The 22,397-nt window shown below is 42.9% G+C and overlaps 1 protein-coding gene across 9 annotated transcripts in view; it reads left to right on the top strand.

Moving 5' to 3' along the window:
• ANKRD55 (ankyrin repeat domain 55) overlaps window positions 1-22,397 on the top strand; it is a 491,618-nt gene that overhangs the window by 451,070 nt on the left and 18,151 nt on the right. For all 9 annotated transcript variants that reach the window (XM_028119121.2, XM_028119119.2, XM_028119118.2 and 6 more), the window contains 3 exons: window positions 437-497; window positions 11,077-11,205; window positions 22,145-22,329. In XM_028119121.2, coding sequence (XP_027974922.1) covers window positions 437-497; window positions 11,077-11,205; window positions 22,145-22,329 — 375 coding nt within the window. The remainder of the gene's footprint in view (window positions 1-436; window positions 498-11,076; window positions 11,206-22,144; window positions 22,330-22,397) is intronic.

Genomic DNA, 22,397 nt, shown 5'->3' with positions numbered 1-22,397 from the left:
GCCTAAAGATTCACCTACTCCTCAACGTCCATCACCCATCCATACACTGGGGAGGGTATGTGCTATGGTGAGCGCTGTGAATTCCATGAGACTGATGAATCACAGACCTGTACCTCTGAAACAAATCATACGTTATATGTTAATAAAAAACAAAAAATTTTAAAAGATTAAAAAAAGATTCACCTTCTCCATGCCCTTTGTGCCCCATCCCCACCCGAGGCACCGAGACAGAGAGGAGGTTGGAGGGGAAGAGAGAGAGGGATCCCCCCAGGTGCCCGCTCACGGATCACACTGTCTTCTTTTCTATGGCTCTTTCCCCTAGATAAACAGAAAGGGCCCATCTTCATTTGGAGGCCTTCAGTGGACTGTCTTTCTAGCGTTATGTTCTCATACAGATTCTGTTCTTTTGAGCCTCTTCTCCTGTTTTTCTTCACAGGCTCCTAACAGTCTTGGTGCAACAGTCAAATCTCAGTGAGATTAATCACCAGGACAATGAGGTGAGCCTGCCCTCTCAAGGAACAGTTGGCCATTGCACCTGTCAGGGTAGAAGGAAGGGCTTCTCTCAACTGGCGCTTTCTCTCATGAAGGTTCAGGGAGGGGATGGAGCACATTTTGGGGTTCCTACCCAGAGAGGGGAGCGTGTGTCTCTACTATTAACCCTCAGGCAGAAATTTATCCCCACCCTGGTTATGGGTAGCTTCTACTAGGGAAGGATTTCTTGCATTAAGTACTTAAGCATCTATCTATCATACCACTGAAATTTTGTAATTTCCCCCTGGATATTGAGAAATAAATGTTGCTCTTTCCTGTCTTCTTGAGTCCCAGAAACATCAAGGGCAAGCTGTGGCTGCCATTGCTCTCCCTTTGAGAGAAAGATGACAGATTGAGGATAATTCCAGGCTCCATGCTCTGGAGGCCACATCATTACTGCCAATGATCACAGTTGCTGTTTCCTTTATGTGGCAGAGACAACATAAGGCTTCCAGGAAGACAATACAGACTCTCAAGCAAAATTCCTGCAGGACTGTTACCAGATACCAGGCAGAGCTGCCCCAGAGTAGCTTAGGATCTTATTCTAGCTACTTAACTGTTTTAAAAAAACAGGACTGATTATCATTACCGAGCCTGTTTTCTTTAACAAACTTCCTTAAACCGATTTAAATACCTGGTTTTTAATGTTGTTGTTTTTTTAATATAATATGTGCTTGGTTTGGCTTCACTTTACTAAGAATGCCTGATAACCTTGAGAAAGCGTGATAGCATTGAAAATGCATATGCATGAAAATCCCAAATTATACTGTTTTCAAGGAAGCCAGGTGGCCAGAGACAGCAGTGTAGGAGGAAGTGCCCTAACCGGGGCTGGCCCCTCATCTTTCTTGAGCTTTCTGATTACAGGGTTCCTCCCAGCTGGCTTGGCATCAATGACCACACCGAAAAGCCCCTTCTTCACAACCTCAGTCTGAGGTTGGACACCACCCGGACTCCATGGTCACATGCTGCTTTCACTCCCCATGTCTTCAGTGGCTTAAAGCAAAACCCTCGGAACGAGGGGATTGCACTGCTTTAAACTTCTGCTTTAAAAATGAGAACCAGCAATGAGAAAGCACACTCTGACTACTCTGCCCATGGTATGAAAGTAGGGAGCTTGAGTGGTGCAGTTTTGTTTTGTTTTTAAGATTTTATTTGTTTATTTGGCAGAGACAGGGAGAGAGAGCACAAGCAGGGGGAGTGGGAGAGGAAGAAGCAGGCTCCTACCTGAGCAGGGAGCCCGATGCGGGACTTGATCCCAGGACCCCGGGATCATAGCTTGAGCCAAAGGCAGACGCTTAACCAACTGAGCCACCCAGGCATCCCAAGTGGTGCAGTTTTTGCCAACTGATCCCAAACTTCTAGAGTTTGGGAAAGTTGACAACCACTTCCTCTACCTCCACTCGTACCCTCACCCAGCAAAACTGGTGTTTCTTAGAAAGGGGGCAAATTCAGTCATTCATACCCTAAAGCTTAACTCCTCTTATAGACCTCCAACTCTGTTCCGTCTTCAGCTAAAAGAACATCCTCCAGCAAAGTGATGGTTCCCTATTCTTCCCCACCCTGCAAGGCCCCTGGCTGCTGGGGACAGTGACATTAGACCCAGATCTTTCTAACGGTGGTAATTGTTACACTTTTCAGATAATATGTGCTAAATATTGGAAATGTCTCCAGTTCCTTCTCATGCAAAGTAACCTCTCAGAGGAGATTCCTCCCACTGTTACACCAGCATTGTGACCCAGTGGCCTTTATGTACAGAGAGCAGGACCTCAAAAAGGACACTACTGCCAGTGTTTTAGCTTCCTCTTTGGGACGTGTCACAGCACATATGAAACCCATCTAAGCCAACTGCTAGTGCTTGTCTATTTTAAAATATATATATGTATATATTATGTGTGTACACACACACACACACACACACACACACAGCAATGATATATATATATGATTGCTCGTATGAGTCAATTCGTATAAATTTATAAGGGCTAGAAGCTCTTTACAACAAATTCTGACATGGAAAGAGCACAGCGAAGGCTCTTTTTCATTCACTACCTTGGTAGATTGCCTACACTGGGCTTCTCAGTGTTCTGAACAAGCAACAGCCCGCTTTCCCCTTCCCTCAATCACTTTGCCAATGAGCTCCAAGCACAACGCAGTCTCCATTATATATGAGGGGATAACAGTTAAAGCATAGGCACATGCACACCCTGGATCTGCTAAATAACAGGAAGGAAAAAGATCAAAGGCAAAAGAAATGAGGGAAACGGTAAGTTAACGCTGCCAATGAAGCATTAGGGTTTTCTAATACAAGAGGAAAGAGCAAGGCATACCTCTACATAGTCGGAATGAAATTATTTTCCAAGAGTAACAGAGGGACTCCCAAGCTTATCACAGTAATGATTAAAGATTAAAGGATTAATTAGTAGAAATCTAACTTTGTTAAGCGATAGATTAGATTATAAACTGAAACTACAGAATAGAGAGAGGAAGAAAGAAAGCCTCTCTCCTCTGTTGAAGTAAAATAAAACATGAGGTAGTACTTCATATCAGGGAAATGATTTATCACTTTAGTAACTGTCCTGATCTGAGGTCAGTGACTTAAAACAATTTTTTTTGCATTATTAATTTTTACTTGTATAAGTAATATGTAAACACATTTGCTTTTTAAAAATTTAAATATTACAAGTAATGATAGTAAGTCCTTGATTACTTCCACCCTATCACCTTAGCCCTCAGGTAATCACTGTCTGATGTGTCTCCTTCCCAAAGTCTTCTGTATATTCACAGGCACCGTGGACTGTAACATAAAAGATATCACCCTCCATATGTTGTTCTACAACTTTGGTTTCTCACTCAACAGTTTGTCTTAGAGCTCTATTCATGTTGATACATATAGATCTGGCTTATTCCTTTTAATGGCTTCATGATGTTCCACACTATGAAATTACCTCCATTTATATTGGTATTCCCCTATGAATGTATATTTAGATTGTCTCCAATTTTTCACCATCACAAACACTCCTTTAAAGACTGTTCTTATACAAGCCTCCTTGAGTATTTTACACAATCGTTTCTCTAGAAACCAATGTTGGGAACCAGGGTGTACATTTTTATTTTCAATACACACGACTGGTGCTTCTCCAAGATGGCTGTATCAATTTATAGCTCTACCTGCAGTTGAATAGTGTGCTGGTCATGTTTTCTTGTTGTTTTAATTTGCATTTCCCTGATAGCCAATGAGTTTGAGTACCATCTCATAGACGTAATGGCCATTTTTATATCTTCTTTTGTGACTTGCCTCTTTAGATTTTTTTGTCCATTCGTTTATTGGGTTACTTTGTCATTTTTGTATGGATTCATAGTTTATTTTCTATTCTGAACATTAATCCTTTGCTGCTGTTGGATTACAAATTGTTTTTCACAGTCCATTGCTCATTTTAGAACTGTCTGTGATGCCTTTTCCAGTACAAAAATTTTAAAATATGATATAATCTAAGTGATCATTTCTATTCCTTACTGCTTTTGCTTTTGATGTCTTTTTAAAGAAGGCCTTCCCTAACCCCACAAGACATAAGTACATTATGCTAAGTTTTCTTGTAATTGTTCTGTTCTAATGATCTGTTTGTTTTTCCTGTTTCATTGACCACAGAGCTTAATTGTAAAGTGACTTATTTACAAGCTTTAGACACAGAGGGAAAGGCGAAATGGGTCAGATTGTTCTTTGTGCCTTTGTTCTTCTGGACCTCAGAGGAATTACTGACATAGAGAGCTGCTGTCTATTGCAGTTACAGGGAGTTGACCGGTTGCTAAACTCCTGGAATCTAACCTCTCTTGCCCTCATTTTAGCTTTGACAGGAAGAGTGCCCCATCAAAAGGGGCTTCAAACTAATGGCATCTGGTTTAGGACTTTTAATGCATTTATCCAGAGAAGCGCTGTTTTTAATTGTATTTAGGATATATTATTAATCCTATGTTGAATGCACATTCTGATATAAGTAGATTTTTGTGAGTGATCTGACAACCCAAACTTTCGTTTTAACAGTGCTCTGAGAAAATAAATCCAAGTTGCAAAACCAGATGTGAACCTTTGGATATAAGTCTTAGCACTAAATTCACTTACAACATCCCTAAGACATAACCATAAGCAGAGACTGTGCACTGTCAAGGCAAAATCAATAGAAACAGTGCCTGACTCTAGAAATTATTTTACTTTACAGTTAGCAAAAGGTAAAATAATAAAGTAAAATTTTTTCAATGCTTCAGAATTTGTATCCTAAAAACGAACACCTTAAAAAAAATGGAGTAGAGTCACTGCTACTTAAGAACCCTCACCTTCTCCTTTCCCTGTGCATCTAGAGGCAGGCCATATCTTTTTTTTAATTTTTGGATCCCTAGACTCTAGCTCAGTAACTTGCACATAGTAGAGCCCTCACCCCAAATATATACTTGTGTATATAGAGAATTACTAAATTAAAAAAAATCATTTTATTTTATTGGCCCTCTCTGTTTTGTTGACCCAATTCAGTTACCCATTTTATTTATCAGACTTGACTCTCCAGGTGACTTTTAATTATTGCCAAAAATCTACTCTCAAAAAAAAAAGATGTTGTATCATTTGGGATCTTCAAAAAAATGTGCTGTAGACTCTAGGCCAGGAGTCCTTGTCCATTTTTATGACATGGACACCTCTGGTGTGCTGGTGAAGCTGATGCATCCATCTGTAGAGAAATGTTTGAAACTACATAAAATAAAATACATAGGATTACAAAAGAAACCAGTTATTCTGAAAAATAGTTATCAAAATATTATAAAGATCAAATTTGTAATGGGTGATATGCAAGCTTGCTTTATTTGTCCCACCACTAAAGCTTGCATTAAGATTTAGTGGTGGGACAAATAACACTGCACTAGTGATACATACAAACAATATTCTAAGATATCTGCCCTAATTAATGCAATACAAAAGTATCTGTGATTTATATCATTGGCAAAGTTACAGGTATTGTTAACAGTGGTTGCCTATATTCATATTTAAAGAAGATGCTAAATTTCAATTTGAAGTTAGTGACCGAAAGGATGTACTTTATTTCTTTGATCTAAGCTCACACAAAGCCTGATTTCTATCCATGCCTAGAACCCCTGCTGCAGTGGATATTCCAAAAAAAGATCTTCCAAAAACATTTTGATCAACAAGGCCTAATTGTAGGCCTCCCAGGGTGATCTACTTGGAATGGGAAAATCGTCATTTTATTCATTAAAAAATATTTACGTACCTACCTTGTCTCATATAGGCTTGATTCCTGCTCTCATAGTTCACAGTTGAGTGCAGAATGTAGATGTTCTGTTTAGTTGAAAAATAAATATAACAACGTAGGTCTCTATTCTCAAGGCTTTGCTTTAGAAATTTGCCCTTTTACTTCCATGGCCTGAGTTACTCTTTGTTGCTTTTCTTGTGTTAGTGTCTCATTTAAATTATAAAAGTCTCCACCCTAAAGATTTTTATGTTTTTGTTGGATACATTGTTTTTGTCATTATTACAGGGAGAGAGTGAGCATTTTTAAAGAATATCATCATTAGTAGCCATTCTTACTGTCCTAAAATCCAATATCTAATTATTTTCAGTCTTCAGTTATAATCTTTGGCTGTTATGATATACACAACTTACCCAGATAGGAAAACTCTAAAACAAAGACAATGAAATAATTTCTTAATCTTTTGGTCTAAAATTCTAAAATATTTTCTAAATAAAAATGAAAGGAAATGGCTTTCATTCCTGTACTTCTAACCATCTATTTTTTAAAAAATCTTTTAAAGCACATCATTCATTCCTAGTTTTTGTCTAGAGGAGACAACTTTTGTGAGGAGTAGTCATATGTGATTGGGAGATCAATAGTATGTGTGTGAATTTTAAAACGTCAACCATAGGCGCAGCTGGGTGGCTCAGTTGGTTAAGCGTCTGCCTTTGGCTCAGGTCATGATCCCAGGGTCCTGGGATCGAACCCCACATTGGGCTCCCTGCTTGGCAGGAAGCCTGCTTCTCCCTCTCCCACTCCCCCTGCTTGTGTTCCCTCTCTCGCTGTGTCTCTCTCTGTCAAATAAATAAATAAATAAATAAATAAATAAATAAATAAATAAATAAATAAAACATCAACCAGAGCCAAACTGGACTTCTGTGAAATTCTAGATCCTTTAGAAGATCTAGATTCTCTGAAGGACCCAGAATTGTTTTTGCTACCTCTCAGCACTTGATATAATTTTATCCCCCAGGATAAAAAGTTGAGGGGTGCAGCAAATGCCTGGCCACATCACATATTTCTCTCTCTGTGCCTTTCAGTGTCTGCTAACGCCAGTCTAAAGGTGCCATAGTGAGCACTTAACAGATTTCTGGTTCAGAAAACACAGAAGTTACAGTGGTTTGGGGAAAAAAAAAAAGTTCTGAGACATTGATAGGACTTGTAAGCCCTTAAATTTCATCTCAAGGCACAGAATTACTCATCTGTGTGAGAGCGCCGTTCCAAAGCAACCTGCTAGGCACCCAACAGTCATGACATACATGTAGTCCTTTTAGAAACCTCGAAATGGATTCAACGCCAACTAAAACTGAACATTTCTGTTCAAAACATTTTGGAGACCTGTGCTCTTAGGTGCATGTGAGTTCCTTTTTAGTCTCAGAGCCAATACTTTTTGTTTTTCAAAAAAGTGGAGTTCTACTCTGAGCAGGGCCATCTGGGTGTTTGTTGCAACGTGTCTGCAAGTGACTCCCAGATTTTCAGCCCCTCGATGCTTCAGAGGCCCAACTGAGTCCTCAGTGAAATTGCAGGAAGCAGCTGTTAGAGAAGGTCTCCACAGTTTGGACACAGAGGGCTGGCCTGCATTTGACAGACTCTCGTATTTTCTACTCTCCATGAGTCCAAGGGAGCCTTGATAACCTGTAATTCACTAATTCTTCCTGTGAGTATTTCTTTAACACTTACTGTGTGCTCGGGGCTGTACATATCACGACAAAGAAGCCACGGCCTCTGCCTACGTGCATCACAGCTGAACTGTGACCTGTCACCACTCAATGTAGACGCCAGTCTCCGAGCCTGAAGTCAGCCCCTTAAATGGCCACCAGCCTTCGCATAATACAACTGGGATGCCTTCCGGCTCCCCGGACTGGAGGGAAAAGGAGGCAGTTGTAGAAAAAAAGCCTACTTTCCTAATCAAAGTATGTTGTGCAATGCCAGGGCCTGCACTGAAGCTGATTTTGAAAGTTTTGGTTTTCATATTACTAACTTTAAGGGGTTTTATTTTTATTTCTCACTAGCCCAACTGAAAAAACAGTAATGGAAAAGTTCCCTTGACTTGACTGTTTGCAACTTGTTGTAGTGTAATATAAACAATGTGTGTGTATGTGTTTATAATTATTATTATTTCAAGAAGGAATGGAATGATTCAAGTTTTGATTTAGGGTCAGATGATCACCCAAATTCCAGGGTGGGGGATGGGAGAAAATCTATAGTTCAATACCTTACAAAAATAAATACTCACCAGCTGTGGTTTTAGTAAGAGCCTAGAGGCAATGCCAAATGCAACAAATAATAATATAGGATGGTGACCTTTTCGCTAATGAAAACCACCATTCCAAAAAGTTAGATGACCCTGAATCCAGTTAAAATCACAAAGAAAAGAATTCTCCAGCATTTGAGCTCATTTCCAAAATGAAAGCCTACCAGCCTGATGTGTGGGAAGAATGTTATTCTCCAGGATTGAAGAGACCTGGATTTGAATCCCAACTATGGCATGTACCCATAGCCTTAGGCAAATTACTTAACCTGTGTTTCAGTTTCTTCACCTGTAAAATGGGCCTACAAATGCCTACCCCTTAGGATTGTGTATATATATAAATATCCAATGAGGTAATATATATAAATTTCTTGACAGGAAGAAGGTATACAAAAAATGCTAGTGCTCCACCCCACCACTTTACCAGAGCATGCCGAAGTTGGGTTTTTAAGGTTTTCTCGGCAGGGGGTGGGGTTGTTTTAAGGAAATAACTCTAGAAGTTTAACGGTTGTGTTTAGGAGACAAGGATTAGCAGTGCATAATCAGAACTTAATTCATAACCTTATTTTCACACTGAGTTCTCATATCAATAAATCATACCTATGCATAGAATGATTGCCATATACCTATTTGGAGAACTGATCAAAAATTCTACCAGGTTTCAGTTGAAGAGTTGGTAACAATGACCATATCAGACAAATTGATTCTCTATAAAGGAGAAGTCATGTTTTGCCTTTTTTTATTTATGTAGTTTTTAAAAGCAAAGCTAAATTTTACGAAAGCAAAAAAATTCAATCAAGGACAGTTAAGAAGTCATTCATTTTAAATAACAACTTACTCAGCACCTACAATGTCCTGACATTGTTCTAAGCTCTAGGGCTTCAGACAGCAGACAAGGACCTACCCTCATGAAGTTTACACTAGAGTGTCTTCAAGTTTTCTTTGATGTCTTTAACCCTGAGTACTGGTAGCACTTCATGATGAAGCCAATGAGTCTGAAGCAAATGGGATTCAGCACTGGGAAGGGGAAATCCAGGCGTAATAAAGATAATCTGATTTTCTTGAGTCCAGATTTCTAGTTCCAATGGGCCACACTTAAAATGAAGAGGACTTACTGAAATGCATGGAGTTATTCTGAATCCTAGTAAATATTCAGCTGTCAGAATAAGAACAAGAAGTTCCCCTGCTTTTGTATTAGCATTCTTTTCCATATGGAACCAATTTCTTGAAATATCCTCAAGAGCATATCTCTCTTATCTGACTCGCACAACTTGAAAGCAGACCATAATATAATGATTTAGAATTTTCAAAGTGGTCTTAGGGGATTAACATTCTCATCCCAGTGCCCCGTAAACCTCAAACCCTAGATTCAGTTCCGTGCTCACTCACAGACTTGGGAACTTCTCTAGAGCTCAGCTTCCTCTTCTATAAAACGAGAAGGACAGTGGCACCTGTCAGAGTTGGCCAACCGCTATAGCAATCAACTCAAAATATCAGTGGCCTGACACAGTAAAATCTTATTTCTTGCTAGAATCATAGTCCAGTCCTGGTTGACAGGATAGCCTGATTCTCCCCCATCAGTCAGGGTCCTGGGCTTCAGAATTATATGGTTCTGGAATCTTCTCTAGTCTTGTTCTCTGCATTCATTTGTTGGATGAGGAAAGAGAGAAGGTGTGGGAGACCACGTGGGTTTTGTTTTCTAGGCAGGCCTACTAGGGGCTTCCACCCGCTCTGTCCGCATTGCAATGATCAGGGCTCAGTCTCAAGGCCACCCCTATCTGCTGGGAGGCTGGGGAATGTACCCTCTGCACCCTGGAGGAAGAGGAGGTAGAGTTTGGGGAACACATAGTAGACTTCAGCACAGTACTTAATTCAGAAGATTGTTTGGAGGATTTGGTGAATTAATATACATAAGAACTCAAAAAGACCATTGGATTGATAAGTATTAGACTCTTACCTTTATGTTATCTGCAGAGGTGATTATGAAAAAAACTTAAAAGCTGCTGCCCATACTCTTTACCCGCTTTACCAAGCATCTTAATCTAGAGTCATTTTAGAGATATTTTGTGTAACTGAGAGGTGTGGGCAAGGAGAAGAGGCCATCTTTTCATAATACACTCCCAAATAATACCAGTCCTCATGGTTACCTTTCCCAGCATAAGTTCATTGTATTATTAAATGATGTCTAAAGCATGTGACCTTAAGCTCTGAAAGAAGCTGAGATTCACCAGATGATCTCATACAAGCTGCCACAGAGTGATTTCTTCTAAACAGGGTAAATCAGATCATGTCAACACCCACTTAAAACCCTTCACTGTCTTTCCATTGACTTTAGAATAAAATCTAAATGATTTATACAGAGATTGTATCCCCCATCCCACATCCCAGGATCAGCCCTGCCTCCCTCTCCAGACTCATTTCACAAGGTTCTCTCTCCCTCTCCATTCATTCTTTCATTCAACAGCTATTTACCTAGTCTCTGTTGTAGCCACTGGGGATACTGCAGTAAAACAATGCCCCTCCCCCTGTGGTGGGATATGGCAGCTTAGCGTGACCCCAGTCACAGGTGGTTGCCTCTGTGGCTTGGTGCTCGCTACTCTGTTCCCCCAGCCTGGCTCATAGAGGCCGTGCAGAACAGTCACTAAGCCCACAATCAGTCCCTCACCCCACGCTGTATGCATTCTTTATAGCATGGCACCATCTGGAAAATCCTTTTGCTCATTTGCATTTGTTCTCTGTCTTCCTCTACCACACTGCAGTTCCTACGAGGGCAAGGATCTTGTTTATCTAATTCACTGTAGAATTCTCCATCCCTGTTTTCCTGGCACAAAGCAGAACCTCAATAAATATCTGTTGACTGAATGGTTTAAGGAATGAATGAACTGACTGGCAGCAACCAACCTATCTGGTGATGGCCCTTGGGTCTGGGGAGAAAGTGTGAGCTCCATTGTCCTTCCTGATAGCCTGTGCTCACCTCTCCCCTTTCTGACTGTGGTTTTGTAGGGAATGACACCACTCCACTGGGCAGCTTTCCACAACCGGCCTCAACACACTCAAATGCTGCTGAAAAAGGGAGCAGACCCTACTCTTGTGGATAAAGACTTTAAAACAGCTCTCCACTGGGCAGTCCAGGTGAGAAATTGGCTGGTAAACTTGTCTCCAGTTTAGATGGTGTAAAGCAATGTTACAGGTTCTCTGGGTGTGTCAGACCTAAAAGGTGGAATTATCAAAGGTGCAGCCACTGCACTGATATGGAGATTATATGTGTGCTAGAGCAAGGAAGATTCACGCTGCCCTCCTCCCGTCCCTTCAGAACCAAAGGGTGACAGCAAACCTGTCCCTTTGGAGGATTTGGGTGCATCAGTTGGGAAGAAGAAACCCCACCAAGATACAGAGGGGGAAGAGAGCCTGCTTTGGCTGTTTTACACACACACACACACAAACACACACACACACACACACACACAAAATACCTCTCTTGCTTGCTCTCTTTCTCTCTCCATCCCCAATCTTGCTAAGTAGCTCATGGTACACCAGGATGAACCTTCAAAGTTTTATTAGGAAAATCCCTTCAAAGTCTTTGGACCATAACTCTCTTCTTCCAAATCCTCCAAAGCAGAGTTATTCCAGGTGACGCTGAGTTCTCTGCTGAGCAATGAAAATCATGCCTCTTAACACTATCCCATGATCACAAAAGGGAGTTTATCTCAGAACACATGACCAAAGAAATCAGAATAAGCCCCAGAAATCTATAGCCCAAAGAGGGGGAAAGTGAATAAGGTGAAAGAATGCCCATAGCTCACATTTATTGACGTGCTTTCTATTTTAGAAGAATAGATTAACTCAGAGTTATCTACTCCATCCTTCAGAGGAGAGTAGTATTATGTATCGTTTCAACAAACTTGCCAGCCCATTCTGTCTTTTGATACCCAAGCAGAGACCCCTCCACTGTTCATCTTCATCAGCCCAACAAAGGCACCCTTGCTGAGCTGCGGCCGGGATCCTTATGAGAGGGGTTTCTGCCTGCCCTGCCCGTGGTTTCACCCAGTTGTTTCACGTGCCAAGCATGCCAGAGTCGGGCACCTGGCACTTTCAGGCCTGAGGTAAAATTGAAACAGAAGTGATTTGGAAACTGCTCTGGTTTTGTCCCTCTAACTTTGGCTGTTCAGTTACTCTGTACCGAGACTAGCTCTGGGCAAGACTGCAAAGTGAGCAAAACTGGTTTTGTCCTTGCCACCTGCTGTAGCCTCCTCCTACCTACTTTCAGTATCTAATCTCCCACCCCATCCCCCCGCATGCCCCTCCCTGCCCAGGGCCCCGTCCTCTGGGTGGGCCACCATGTGTGCTGGTGCTCAGCTGAGGTGGGAGTGGTCTCCAAATCAAGCATTTCCTGTGTTCACTCTCATCACCCTTGCGTTCTGATTCCGCAGATCTGGGATGGGGCTCACATCTCTGCTCCCACGGCCTCCACCCTGCCCCCAGTGTAGAGCTACTGCTCTAGTCCCGGCCTTGCAGTGGAATCAGCCGCAGTGCTTGTAAAATGATAGGTTCCCAGGCCCCACTCCAGACCTTCTGATTTGGACTCTTCGGGGGTGGGAACCCCTTCTCTTATTCTCAAAGAGGCCGTTTGGCAAAATGAAAAGAACACTCAGCACTCAACTCAGAAAATCTGTTTGCATTGAGAGACCTGGTTTTGATCTGAGAAAAATCACCAGTCCCTCTTGGCATAACTCTCAGTGTGTCTTTGGGGTATGAATGAGAGTGTGCACATGACAGCAATATGTAATGTGCTAGGTAATTAGAATAGATAACCGTTTTTGTTATGGTTCCTGATTTCCTCCACAACAACTTAATTATCATACCCACATCTTCTTATTCTTTCTCTCTACTAAATGATAGAGCTTTTAACCTGCTACATTGATCGCAGTCCTGTCTGCACTTTAAAATTATCTGAAGAGCTCTTAAGCAATACTGATATGCAAGGCCCACACCCTTAGATTTTCAGCTGTTCTGGGGTAGAGCCCAGGTATCCATATTTTTTTAAAGTTTCCCTTCACCCCAGGAGATTGTAATGTGCACCGAGGGTTGAAAACTGCTATGATAAATGAATTCATATTAATGGGTGCTAAAACCTTATCTACTCCTACTTCAAATATCTTTATTTGCATTTTGACCATGATTTGGTGTAAGCATACTGCGTCATTCATTTATTTACTCAGTTGCTTAATATATATTTCTTGAGCACCTACTGTGTTTCTGGCATTGGGGGTAAAAAGGACTAACAAGACAGGTCCCTTCTAAAACCCCTACAACTGTATGAAATATGCTATGTGTGAGTGTGTGAATATGTTAGCAAACTTTTTTCTGAGGAAGTCATCCACGACTTGTTCAATTCCTCAGTGAGGATCGGTGACTACCCCTAAAAGGTTCAGAATCACACTTGTAGGAGAACCACGCACCCTCTCTGTCCTTCTAGTTAGCAGTGAAATTCAGAAGTGGTGTGTCCTGCCCTTTAATCTGCAAAGAAGACTAAGGGTAATTCCAAATGTCAGCTGAAACCATGATTACACTTGCCTCCTTTAGCCTTCTGGTTCATTTATAGCACAGGACCAGCATTGTGCTCCTTTTACAGTTTTTCCACGTGAATGAGTCTATTTCCCGTTGTCATTTATTCCTTTCCCCAAACTTCCTGCTTTTCTCTTGGACCATATGAGCCCATATTTAAAGCTATAGCACTTTAAAATAATAAAGTCTCCGTATTTCACCCAGATAACCAGGCAGGAAAGATTGGAAACATTAGGCCCATGAAGTGATTTGGGGTTGGGCTTCTGCCCCATCTCCCAGGGGCTTTGGTAGCTGGTGATGCCCTCCTGTGGGCCCGTCGCCCTCATTCACCTCCCCTGTCTGCCCAGGAGACCCTGCAGAAGTTCCGTCCCCAGTCTTTTTCTTCCTCTCTTCCTCAGAAAGCCCACTGTATCAACTATCATTCTATTCGGAAGATTCTCAAACCTGACCTCTCTCTGAAACTCTAGACTCACATTTCTAGCTCTCTTGGGCATCTCCACATCATTTCCCAGACACTTCAAACTGGACATGTCCAAACTTAACCCATGGTCTTCCCTTCCCATCACATTCTCGTCCTCAGAGTAGCCCAAGCCAAAGGGCTTTGCATGGTCCACACTCCTTCCTTATCACCCTTTGTATCTAGTTGGTTATCAAGACCCCTCAATTCTACCTCCTCAGCTCTCACATCTCTGTCACCTCCTTTCTATCCCCACTGTACTGGTCAGGGTCACAGCAGGAAACATAGCCCAGTCATGATGGGATAAATTGGGCAGAAGTTCCTGAAGAGGGTATTCGAATACCACAGCAGGTTGCCATCTGGGCCTAAAAGGGCATGGGAAGGGGTGGTTACTAAGACACAGCAAAAGATGGAGCTGTAGGGGAGGTACTAGATGGGCAACTCAGGACAGTAGGTGTAGCCTTCGATGGAATGACCACACCGTGGCCCGGCAGAGAGAGAACTGAACGATAAACACCCTGATCTCTGTCCTCCTACACCCATCTCCTGTCAGTGTCACTCATTGGCCAAACCCAACCAGAAGCCATAGGGCAAGGGAGCCCATCTGATGTAATTCATACAGGCTAGAGGGAAGAGCAGGATGGAAAAAGATGGGAGAGTAAACCCAGAAGAACAAATGAAGGCAATTTTGCACACCCACTGTCACTCTCTTAGATCAAGCTTCTACCATCTCTCATCTGAACAGTTTCAGGATCTGTATTCCTACTTTCAGCCCTTTCCTTGTCCCTTCTGTTCTCACACTGCCACCAAGGGTTCTTTCTACAAATTCCAGAGGAATGTATGAACACAATTGTTGTTCCACCAAAACAGTTATTATGGTCACTGTTGGGCCTTGGCTCAAAAACCTTTAGCGAGTTCCATTTTTTGGTACAGAACAAACTCCCTGGGCTGGCGTTGGGGGTAAAAAGGACTAACAAGACAGGTCCCTTCTAAAACCCCTACAACTGTATGAAATATGCTATGTGTGAGTGTGTGAATATGTTAGCAAACTTTTTTCTGAGGAAATCATCCACGACTTTCTTCAATTCCCGAGTGAGGATGGGTGACTACCCCTAAAAGGTTGTAAACAAATACCCCGTACCCCCCACCCACTCCCTGACCTCTCCTCTTCAGCCCATATAGGCTTTACTCCAATCACACCGAAATATGAATGATCCCTTCAATACATCACAGAGATTCATTCTGTCTCCGCCTTAGTCACCCTCTTCTGTTTTGGTGAAACCCTTCTTGCACTTCTCACATCATCCCTTCCACCTGAAGAATTTCTGCTTATTCTTTCTTATTCCTGAAGCCCCAACTGAATGCCGCCTTCTTTGTTGAGCTCCCTTTCAGAATTGTTCCCTCTGAGTTGCCCATCTAGTACTTTCTTATGTCTAGGACTGGTGTTGCAAGCAGTGGGATGGCTGATTCTTCCCCTCTAGACTATGTGCTTAAGGGCAATGTGCTTTATTCGTGTAGGTGCCTCTCAAGACCCAGAATAGATCTTTGTGAGTCTTAGTTCCTCAAAGAGGTGTTCACTGAATTCAGTCCAATAAATTTACCCATCTCAAATCAACGAGATTGATGGCTTATTGGGTTCTCTTTGTAGAACACCATTTGTTAGCTTAACTGAGACTTGCAGGAGAGTAATGCCTTAATACCAGGGAGGTCTTTCTAATGGTAGGAATTCTAGGATAGATATGATGGCAGGTCAATGAGGGGGGCAGGTATCAACTGCCCCTCAAATCTCACCACTAGCTCCCTCCTCTGCTTACTAGGAAATGTGTTTCTTTGGAATCTTCCTTAGAAATACTTTTTTTCTTTCAGTGCATTTTTCAAGGGAGGGTAGAAAGAAAAGAACTGCACTGACATAAAACAACTATTTCATGTTTGTTCATTCAGTGTGTGGTTATGTGGTTAAGGAAATTAAACATGCGCACGCATACACACACACACATACACCCTTCAATTTCTTTATAACCTTTAAGCCTTTAGTGCTTGAGACTGGTTTGATCCAGTATGAAATCCTCCTCCTTCCTGTGGTGAAGATCTGTGGTCAACATTTTGGATTGTGTCAAAATCTTACAAATATATTTTTACCCGGAATATATTCAGAACGACAACGGATAAATGTCATATACCCGTGGGTCCAGTTCATAAGATGAAAGAATCTTAGAGCTGGAAGGGACCATATTAATTCATTTAGTCCCACCACCCAGTTCACAGGTAAAGAAACTAGTGCACTGGAGGTTGGCATTGGACCAAGGACACCCAGCACCCACCAGGCACCCAGGCCATATCTCCCAGTGCTTGATAAGAGGAGGACTACAAAGCCACTAAGCCTAGAGTAAACAAAAAGAAAGTCAAGTTTGTGAAATCCATACCCTGGGAGCAAAGGCCAACCCACCTAGGAAACTGCAGGCTTGAGGGGCAACCTAAGTTTAAGTGGCCGCATGGGTCAGCTCCCCAGCTCTTGGTTATAGACAGGAAGGGGTGCAGTAGAAGGAGAAAATAACAAGGACTCACCTAGGAGTGAGTACAAATAAAAAAAGAAGTGAGAAGAGTAAAAGGGGGAAATATAATGAGGAAAAGAGACAGAAGCTAAAAAGGATGGCTCTTTGGCTTTGCTTAGAGTTCGTCAGGCTAGTTTTACTCATTTATTTATTGTTCAGCAAATATTTATTGAGAGTGACTCTCTGCTAGGCTTCATTTCAGCAGAAAGATTCCCAGTCAGACATTTAGCAAAGGACAAGATAGAGCCCTCCTGGAGATCTCCATCTTGTCAGACAGCCAGTAGAATTCAGCCCTTTTTTACACACTAACAGAGCAAGAAAGGAGATTTTTTTTTTTTCTCTACAGTATTAGAGAACCTATGAAATGAAGTAGCTCAGCAGTGGAGGGTCAGCATGCCTCATGCCCCATCCCCCCTGATTTCCGTCTTGCTCTAGCTCTCCAGGGCAGTCAGCCCCAGGCTTTGGGGTACAGTGGCCTCTGGAGTCAGGCGAAGGAGTAAAGCTTGTGTCCAAAGGGGCTAAGCATGAAGATGGTTCAGACTTTAGGCTATTAGGTACCTTTTTTATCTGGTTAGCCCCAGGCTCTCAACTCTCCAATGTTCACCTTGTGTAGACTGGTAGATGTTCCCTCGAAGCTGCATTCCCAGTCTGATGCATCTGGCTCTGGCTTATGACCTAAAATCCTAGCCTCCCATTCATCTGGTCACCGTCATGCAAGAAGTGATGCAAACGGGCCACTGCTTCCAAGAGAAGGAAGGAGGTTGGAGTTCCCTCTAAGAAGAAGCCACAATAGTACTAATTCTCCAGACATGTGTTAGCAAATAACCAACTCGTCCTGAATCTCCCACCAAGACCCTTTGGAAGGTCTCCTAGAATAAAAAGCGTCTGCGGTCAGAACACTGGAATCTTGTTTTTTTAGTAGTCCGCCTGCAGCAAAATTATATATTAGTTCAACTTTGTGTGTGGGGGGGGTGGGCAAGGTCTTTAAGAGTGTTTGAGAATTCAAGACAATTCTGACACTTTCTCTCTGGAGATGGCATCAGGTTCCACAGGTGAAGGATGCAGTCCTACAAGGCTGCATCTCATGCCCCACTTCAGACACCAGTCTCAAGGGGGCTGTTACCTGTGCTTCTGACTGACCAGCTACAGATTGGAAGTGCCACTGACCTCCTCCTTAGATTCAATTAATTTGCTGGAGCGGCTCGAAGAACTCAGGGAAACACTAACATTTACCATTTTATGAAAGGATATGATAAAGTGTAGGAATCAACAGCCAGTTAAAGGGATACATAGGGTGAGATCCCAAAGAAAGGAGCTTCTGTCCTCATGGATTTTGGGGTCTGGTTTGGTAGCACATGGAAACCTTCTGGTTCCCCAAGCATGGAAGCTCTCCGAGAAGGGCCTAAAAATTGCTCCCTTGAGTTTTTATGGAGGCTTCACTACACTGTCATGATTAATTAAGTCCTGGGCCATGGGCTGATTCAACCTCTAGCCCCTCTCCCCTCCCTGGAAGTTTTGGGTGGGGGTACTGACAGTTCCAACCCTCTAATCACAGGGTTGGCCCTCCTGGCCACCAGCCCCACCCTTGGGTGGGGTCCGAAAGTCACCTTCTTTAATAACAAGACACCCATTTCACCCATTTATGGCTCTGAAGCATTTTCAGGAATCTGAATGACCATATATATATTTTTTATAAATCATTATATCACACAAGGCTTCTTATGGACCCTCCCTCAGGAGGTGTAAAGTGATAATGACTAGCACTATAGTCCCCAGCAGTTTTCAGAGCACATGAAGGCAACTGTATGAATTATCCATGAACAGAAACAGAACCAATGTGACAGAAAACAAAGAAACGAATCCACAATCCTCATCTGGTCATCCAGTGCAGAATTCCAGAGCTCCATAAGAATAAGATCTGTACGATATTGTTAGTTCCCCTGTTTAATGACATTTCTCCCAAGGGGAAGCCTACTCTCCTTTCTTCCTGAGGGCTCTTCCGGGCACCATCCCTTTCCTTCTATACTGCTTCTTGGTCTCTGTAACCCCTTCTGGCCTCCCAGGCCTAGAGCCTACCTTTGCCTGATATAGCCAGCTTGCCAAGAAGGAAATGCGGTTACCAGGAAACCGGTGAGCCAAGGCCCCAGCTCACAGACTAGTGCTCTCTCGGGCCCCTCAAATTCCTCTGAGGGTGCACCATGGCAACCCTCAGAGCAGAGGCTTTTAAAGACCTCATGTTTCACTCTGAAAAAGGTCTCGTTTGGCCAGGCACACATCATTGCTACTGCTGTTGCAGCCTAAACAGGAGTTTTTTACTTTCGTTTCTCCACTATGAATATGAAAGATCAAATAAACAGACGGGGGTTCCTTTTTATTAGAGACAGAATGGTGTAGCCATGAGGCACAAAGGCTCTGGAGACAGACTGTCTGTCCTGCTACGTCACTTCTTGGCTGTCACCCTGGGCAAGTTACTTAACCCATGTGCCGCCATATTCTGCTCTACGAAATGGGAATCAGAGGAGGATCTACCCCACAGGGTTGTTGTCAGGATGAAATGAACTGGTGTGTGAAAATGCTTGGAACAGTGCCAGGCACACAATGTTCACTCCGTAAAGACAGCTTTTCCCATTATTCCTGGGAGTATCTTCCTATCAGAGAAAAGAAGATACAGTGCCAATGTTGTATAAGTGAGAGCTAGGTGTAGAGACAAAGAAGTTCCCTGGAAAATTCAGGACAAAGGGCCTTCTGGAGGAAAAAGATAAGGGGTTGGAGTTCTGGAGTGCGTGACCCACTTCAGCTCCCAGGGGAGCTGCTGATGGGTCCAGAAGAGGCAGGTGCAGAGGTCCTGGGAAGCAGCCTGGGTGTCAGTGTTGCCACTTCCAAAATGGCTGCTCTCGGGGTTGGGAGAGGAGGAAGACACAGGGTGAGGAGATGGTCTTTGTTTTTTCTATCTGTGCTTGACGCTCCCTCTTCGACTCAAAGGGAGAATTGTGACAGGGCATTTTGCCCTTGGAATCACCTTGGCAACCTGAATTCCTTTGCTCTTCCAGGAAATTGTAAACAAAATAAATTCACTGAACTGACAACTCTTTGCTTCTGTTTTCCTTCTCTAATGGTTGGTACTTTTTTTAAAAGGTGTGAGTGTTGGCGGTGGGGGTGGGGGCTCCTGATTGTTTTAAATGTATTTTAGACTCCTTCAAATTATGTTTAAGTAACATCAGGTGAAAGAATCTTAGAAAAGTTGATAAAGCAGGCACAAAAGCTTGGATGTGTTCAGTGTAGCCAACTTCTGGTAACAGGCATGCCATAGCACTTCACCAATTGATCCAAATAATTTAAAGTCATTAGCGACAATGGAAGGATGGAGGGAGGAAGAGGGAAGAGGGGGTTTGAGTGGAAGAAAAGGAGGAAGCTTGTGGGTAGGGACCGCTCAATGGGCATGTGACCAATACAGCCCTAGTGGGCCCCATTCTCAGAAGGGAGCCCTGTGCTTGGGTATAATGCTTTGTGGTTGCCATCTGGAAATTCTCATTAATTTTATCTTTGAATTTTTGTTTTGTTAGTGAAGTCAGATAGGACAGTGGCACCCTGACTCACAGTATCTGCCACCCTGCCTCCCTAGGACAAACTCTCAGCCCCATGGTAAGGGGTCTGGACACAGACTTGGGGAGGGTCAGGATCAAGCATGTGCCTGGTTGCAAGAGGGGGAGATAGACACCCGTGAGGGTTTGCACTAATGGGTGAGAATCTCCAGCCCAAAGGAGCACAACACTAAATAACAAATAAAAATCACTGTGACATGTCAAGAAAGACACCAAGAAGGAATAAGCTTGTGCCCTGCTGTGTAGATAGAGGGCTCCATATTTTCATTTTGCCCTGAGCCCCACACATGATGTATCTGGCCCTGGTTGTAGCATTTAACACCCACTGATCAGTCTTCCTGAGAGCTGTGAGGGCTCCTGGCCCTTGGTCCTGCAAGAGGTTTCAGGACTGGTGTCAGCTGCTGTCCCCTCATGCACTGGAAGCACACCCAAGGGGTCACAGTGTAATGGCTCATTGTGAAGCCAGCAGCCAGCTGAGTAATGAGAAATCCGGAGAGCCAGAGAGCCCAGAGTGCAAATAGACAAGGGAGGGAAAGGAAGAGCAAAGGTGAAATGAATGAGTGCCATTCCATGGAACTGTGAAAACCGATTCAAGCTCTAGAACGCAACCTTGGGGGTCACATTAACAGGGTAACAAAGTGGGAAGAAGATCAACAGGAAATTTTACATGGAAAAATGTATCCGGAGGTAGCCATTGAACAGCGCTTGAAGCACATCAGAATTACTGCTTTTTTAAAAAATCTCTCTCTCTCTTTTGCCCAGATCTCTGACCCCGGCATGTGGCCCAATGCTGGGCTTCCAGAATAACAACTTGCCTCTCCCATTTCCTTAACTTGCTCTGCATGCCTCCGAGGGACCTCCATTCCACCCATAAGGCCTAGTGCATGGAGTTCCAAGGTCTCTCTGAGGATTCATTGAGAAAATTAAAATGCTAATGAATTATTTGGATTGTTTTATGATATTTCCAGAGATACCAGGAGAATCTGAAAGATAAGACTTTTTATTGCATGATATAAAATGAGAATTTCTTTCATTCGCCCCCCGAAGATTGATTGTCATCTTACATTGCAAATGCTCATGCAACGTTTTTTGTTTTTTTTTTTGATTTTTCAGGTCAATAAAAGGTACTCAGTACCAGTAATATGCAGATTTTACTTACCTGTTTGTGCAATCTGAAGAGATATAGGACACTCTCTCGAGGAAGAATTGGTGGCTTTTAAGGCTGGAACAGGTTACTTAAAAGAGGGCATAATAGCCTCCCTTCAAAGATAAAAAGTTTATTAGATTTGTATAGAGAGATAGGCCCAATTTACATGGATGCCTGAAGCTCTTTCTTTCTCGTATTTGTTGATTTCTTTATTGATTAGCTACTTAATTATGATCCATTTCCTTTCACCAAGGAGTTTTGGAGATTAAATTTCATGAAATTTGTAGCCATTTGACCATTACTGGATCATCTCAGTCATCATTATGCCACCAGTGAGTACTTCTCATGGTCATTTTGTTAACATGAGAAGTCCCTCTTCCAGCTTCTCAGGGGTCTGCCTCTGCCACAGGCGGGGAAAGAAAGCACAGATTTGAGCAGCAAGTTGCTGGGTAGGTAGCCCCTGCTTGGACCAGCTCCGACGTCCGTCAACTATTCCTGTATTTAACTGAAGTCCTTCTTAACTGGCTAACCATAGAAGACAACTTAGCTCTGGGGAATCAAAAATCCCGGCAGTGACAAGAGACTAGTGGGAATGTGTTGGAGGGTTTGATAAAATGTGTTTACTTCCTTTTTGTTTTTCCTTTTCTTTTCGAATTTGTTTTCCTCTTTGTATTTTATCTCAACATGTGTAGACAGGGAAGAGCCCTGGGCTCTTCCTCATGAACTCCCTTTGACCTCTCTTCCCCAGAGTGGAAACAGAACCCTGTGTTCCATCATCCTGAGCCACCACCAGGGTCCGTCCATCATCAACTACGACGACGAGAGTGGGAAGACGTGCGCGCACATTGCCGCAGCCGCGGGCTTCAGTGACATCATTAATGAGCTGGCCAGCGTGCCTGAGTGTAACCTGCAGGCTCTGGATGTGGACGACAGGTATTTGTGGCCACTCAGGACGTGTCGGGGACTCCCAGTCGTCTCCGAAAGCTAATCTTAGAATAAAG

The sequence above is a fragment of the Eumetopias jubatus genome, unplaced genomic scaffold, assembly GCF_037043125.1.
Source record: "Eumetopias jubatus isolate StellerSeaLion01/CBP00866 unplaced genomic scaffold, mEumJub1_p1.0 scaffold_5, whole genome shotgun sequence".
NCBI lineage: Eukaryota > Metazoa > Chordata > Mammalia > Carnivora > Otariidae > Eumetopias > Eumetopias jubatus.
This window is presented reverse-complemented; position numbering and strand designations above follow the sequence as displayed.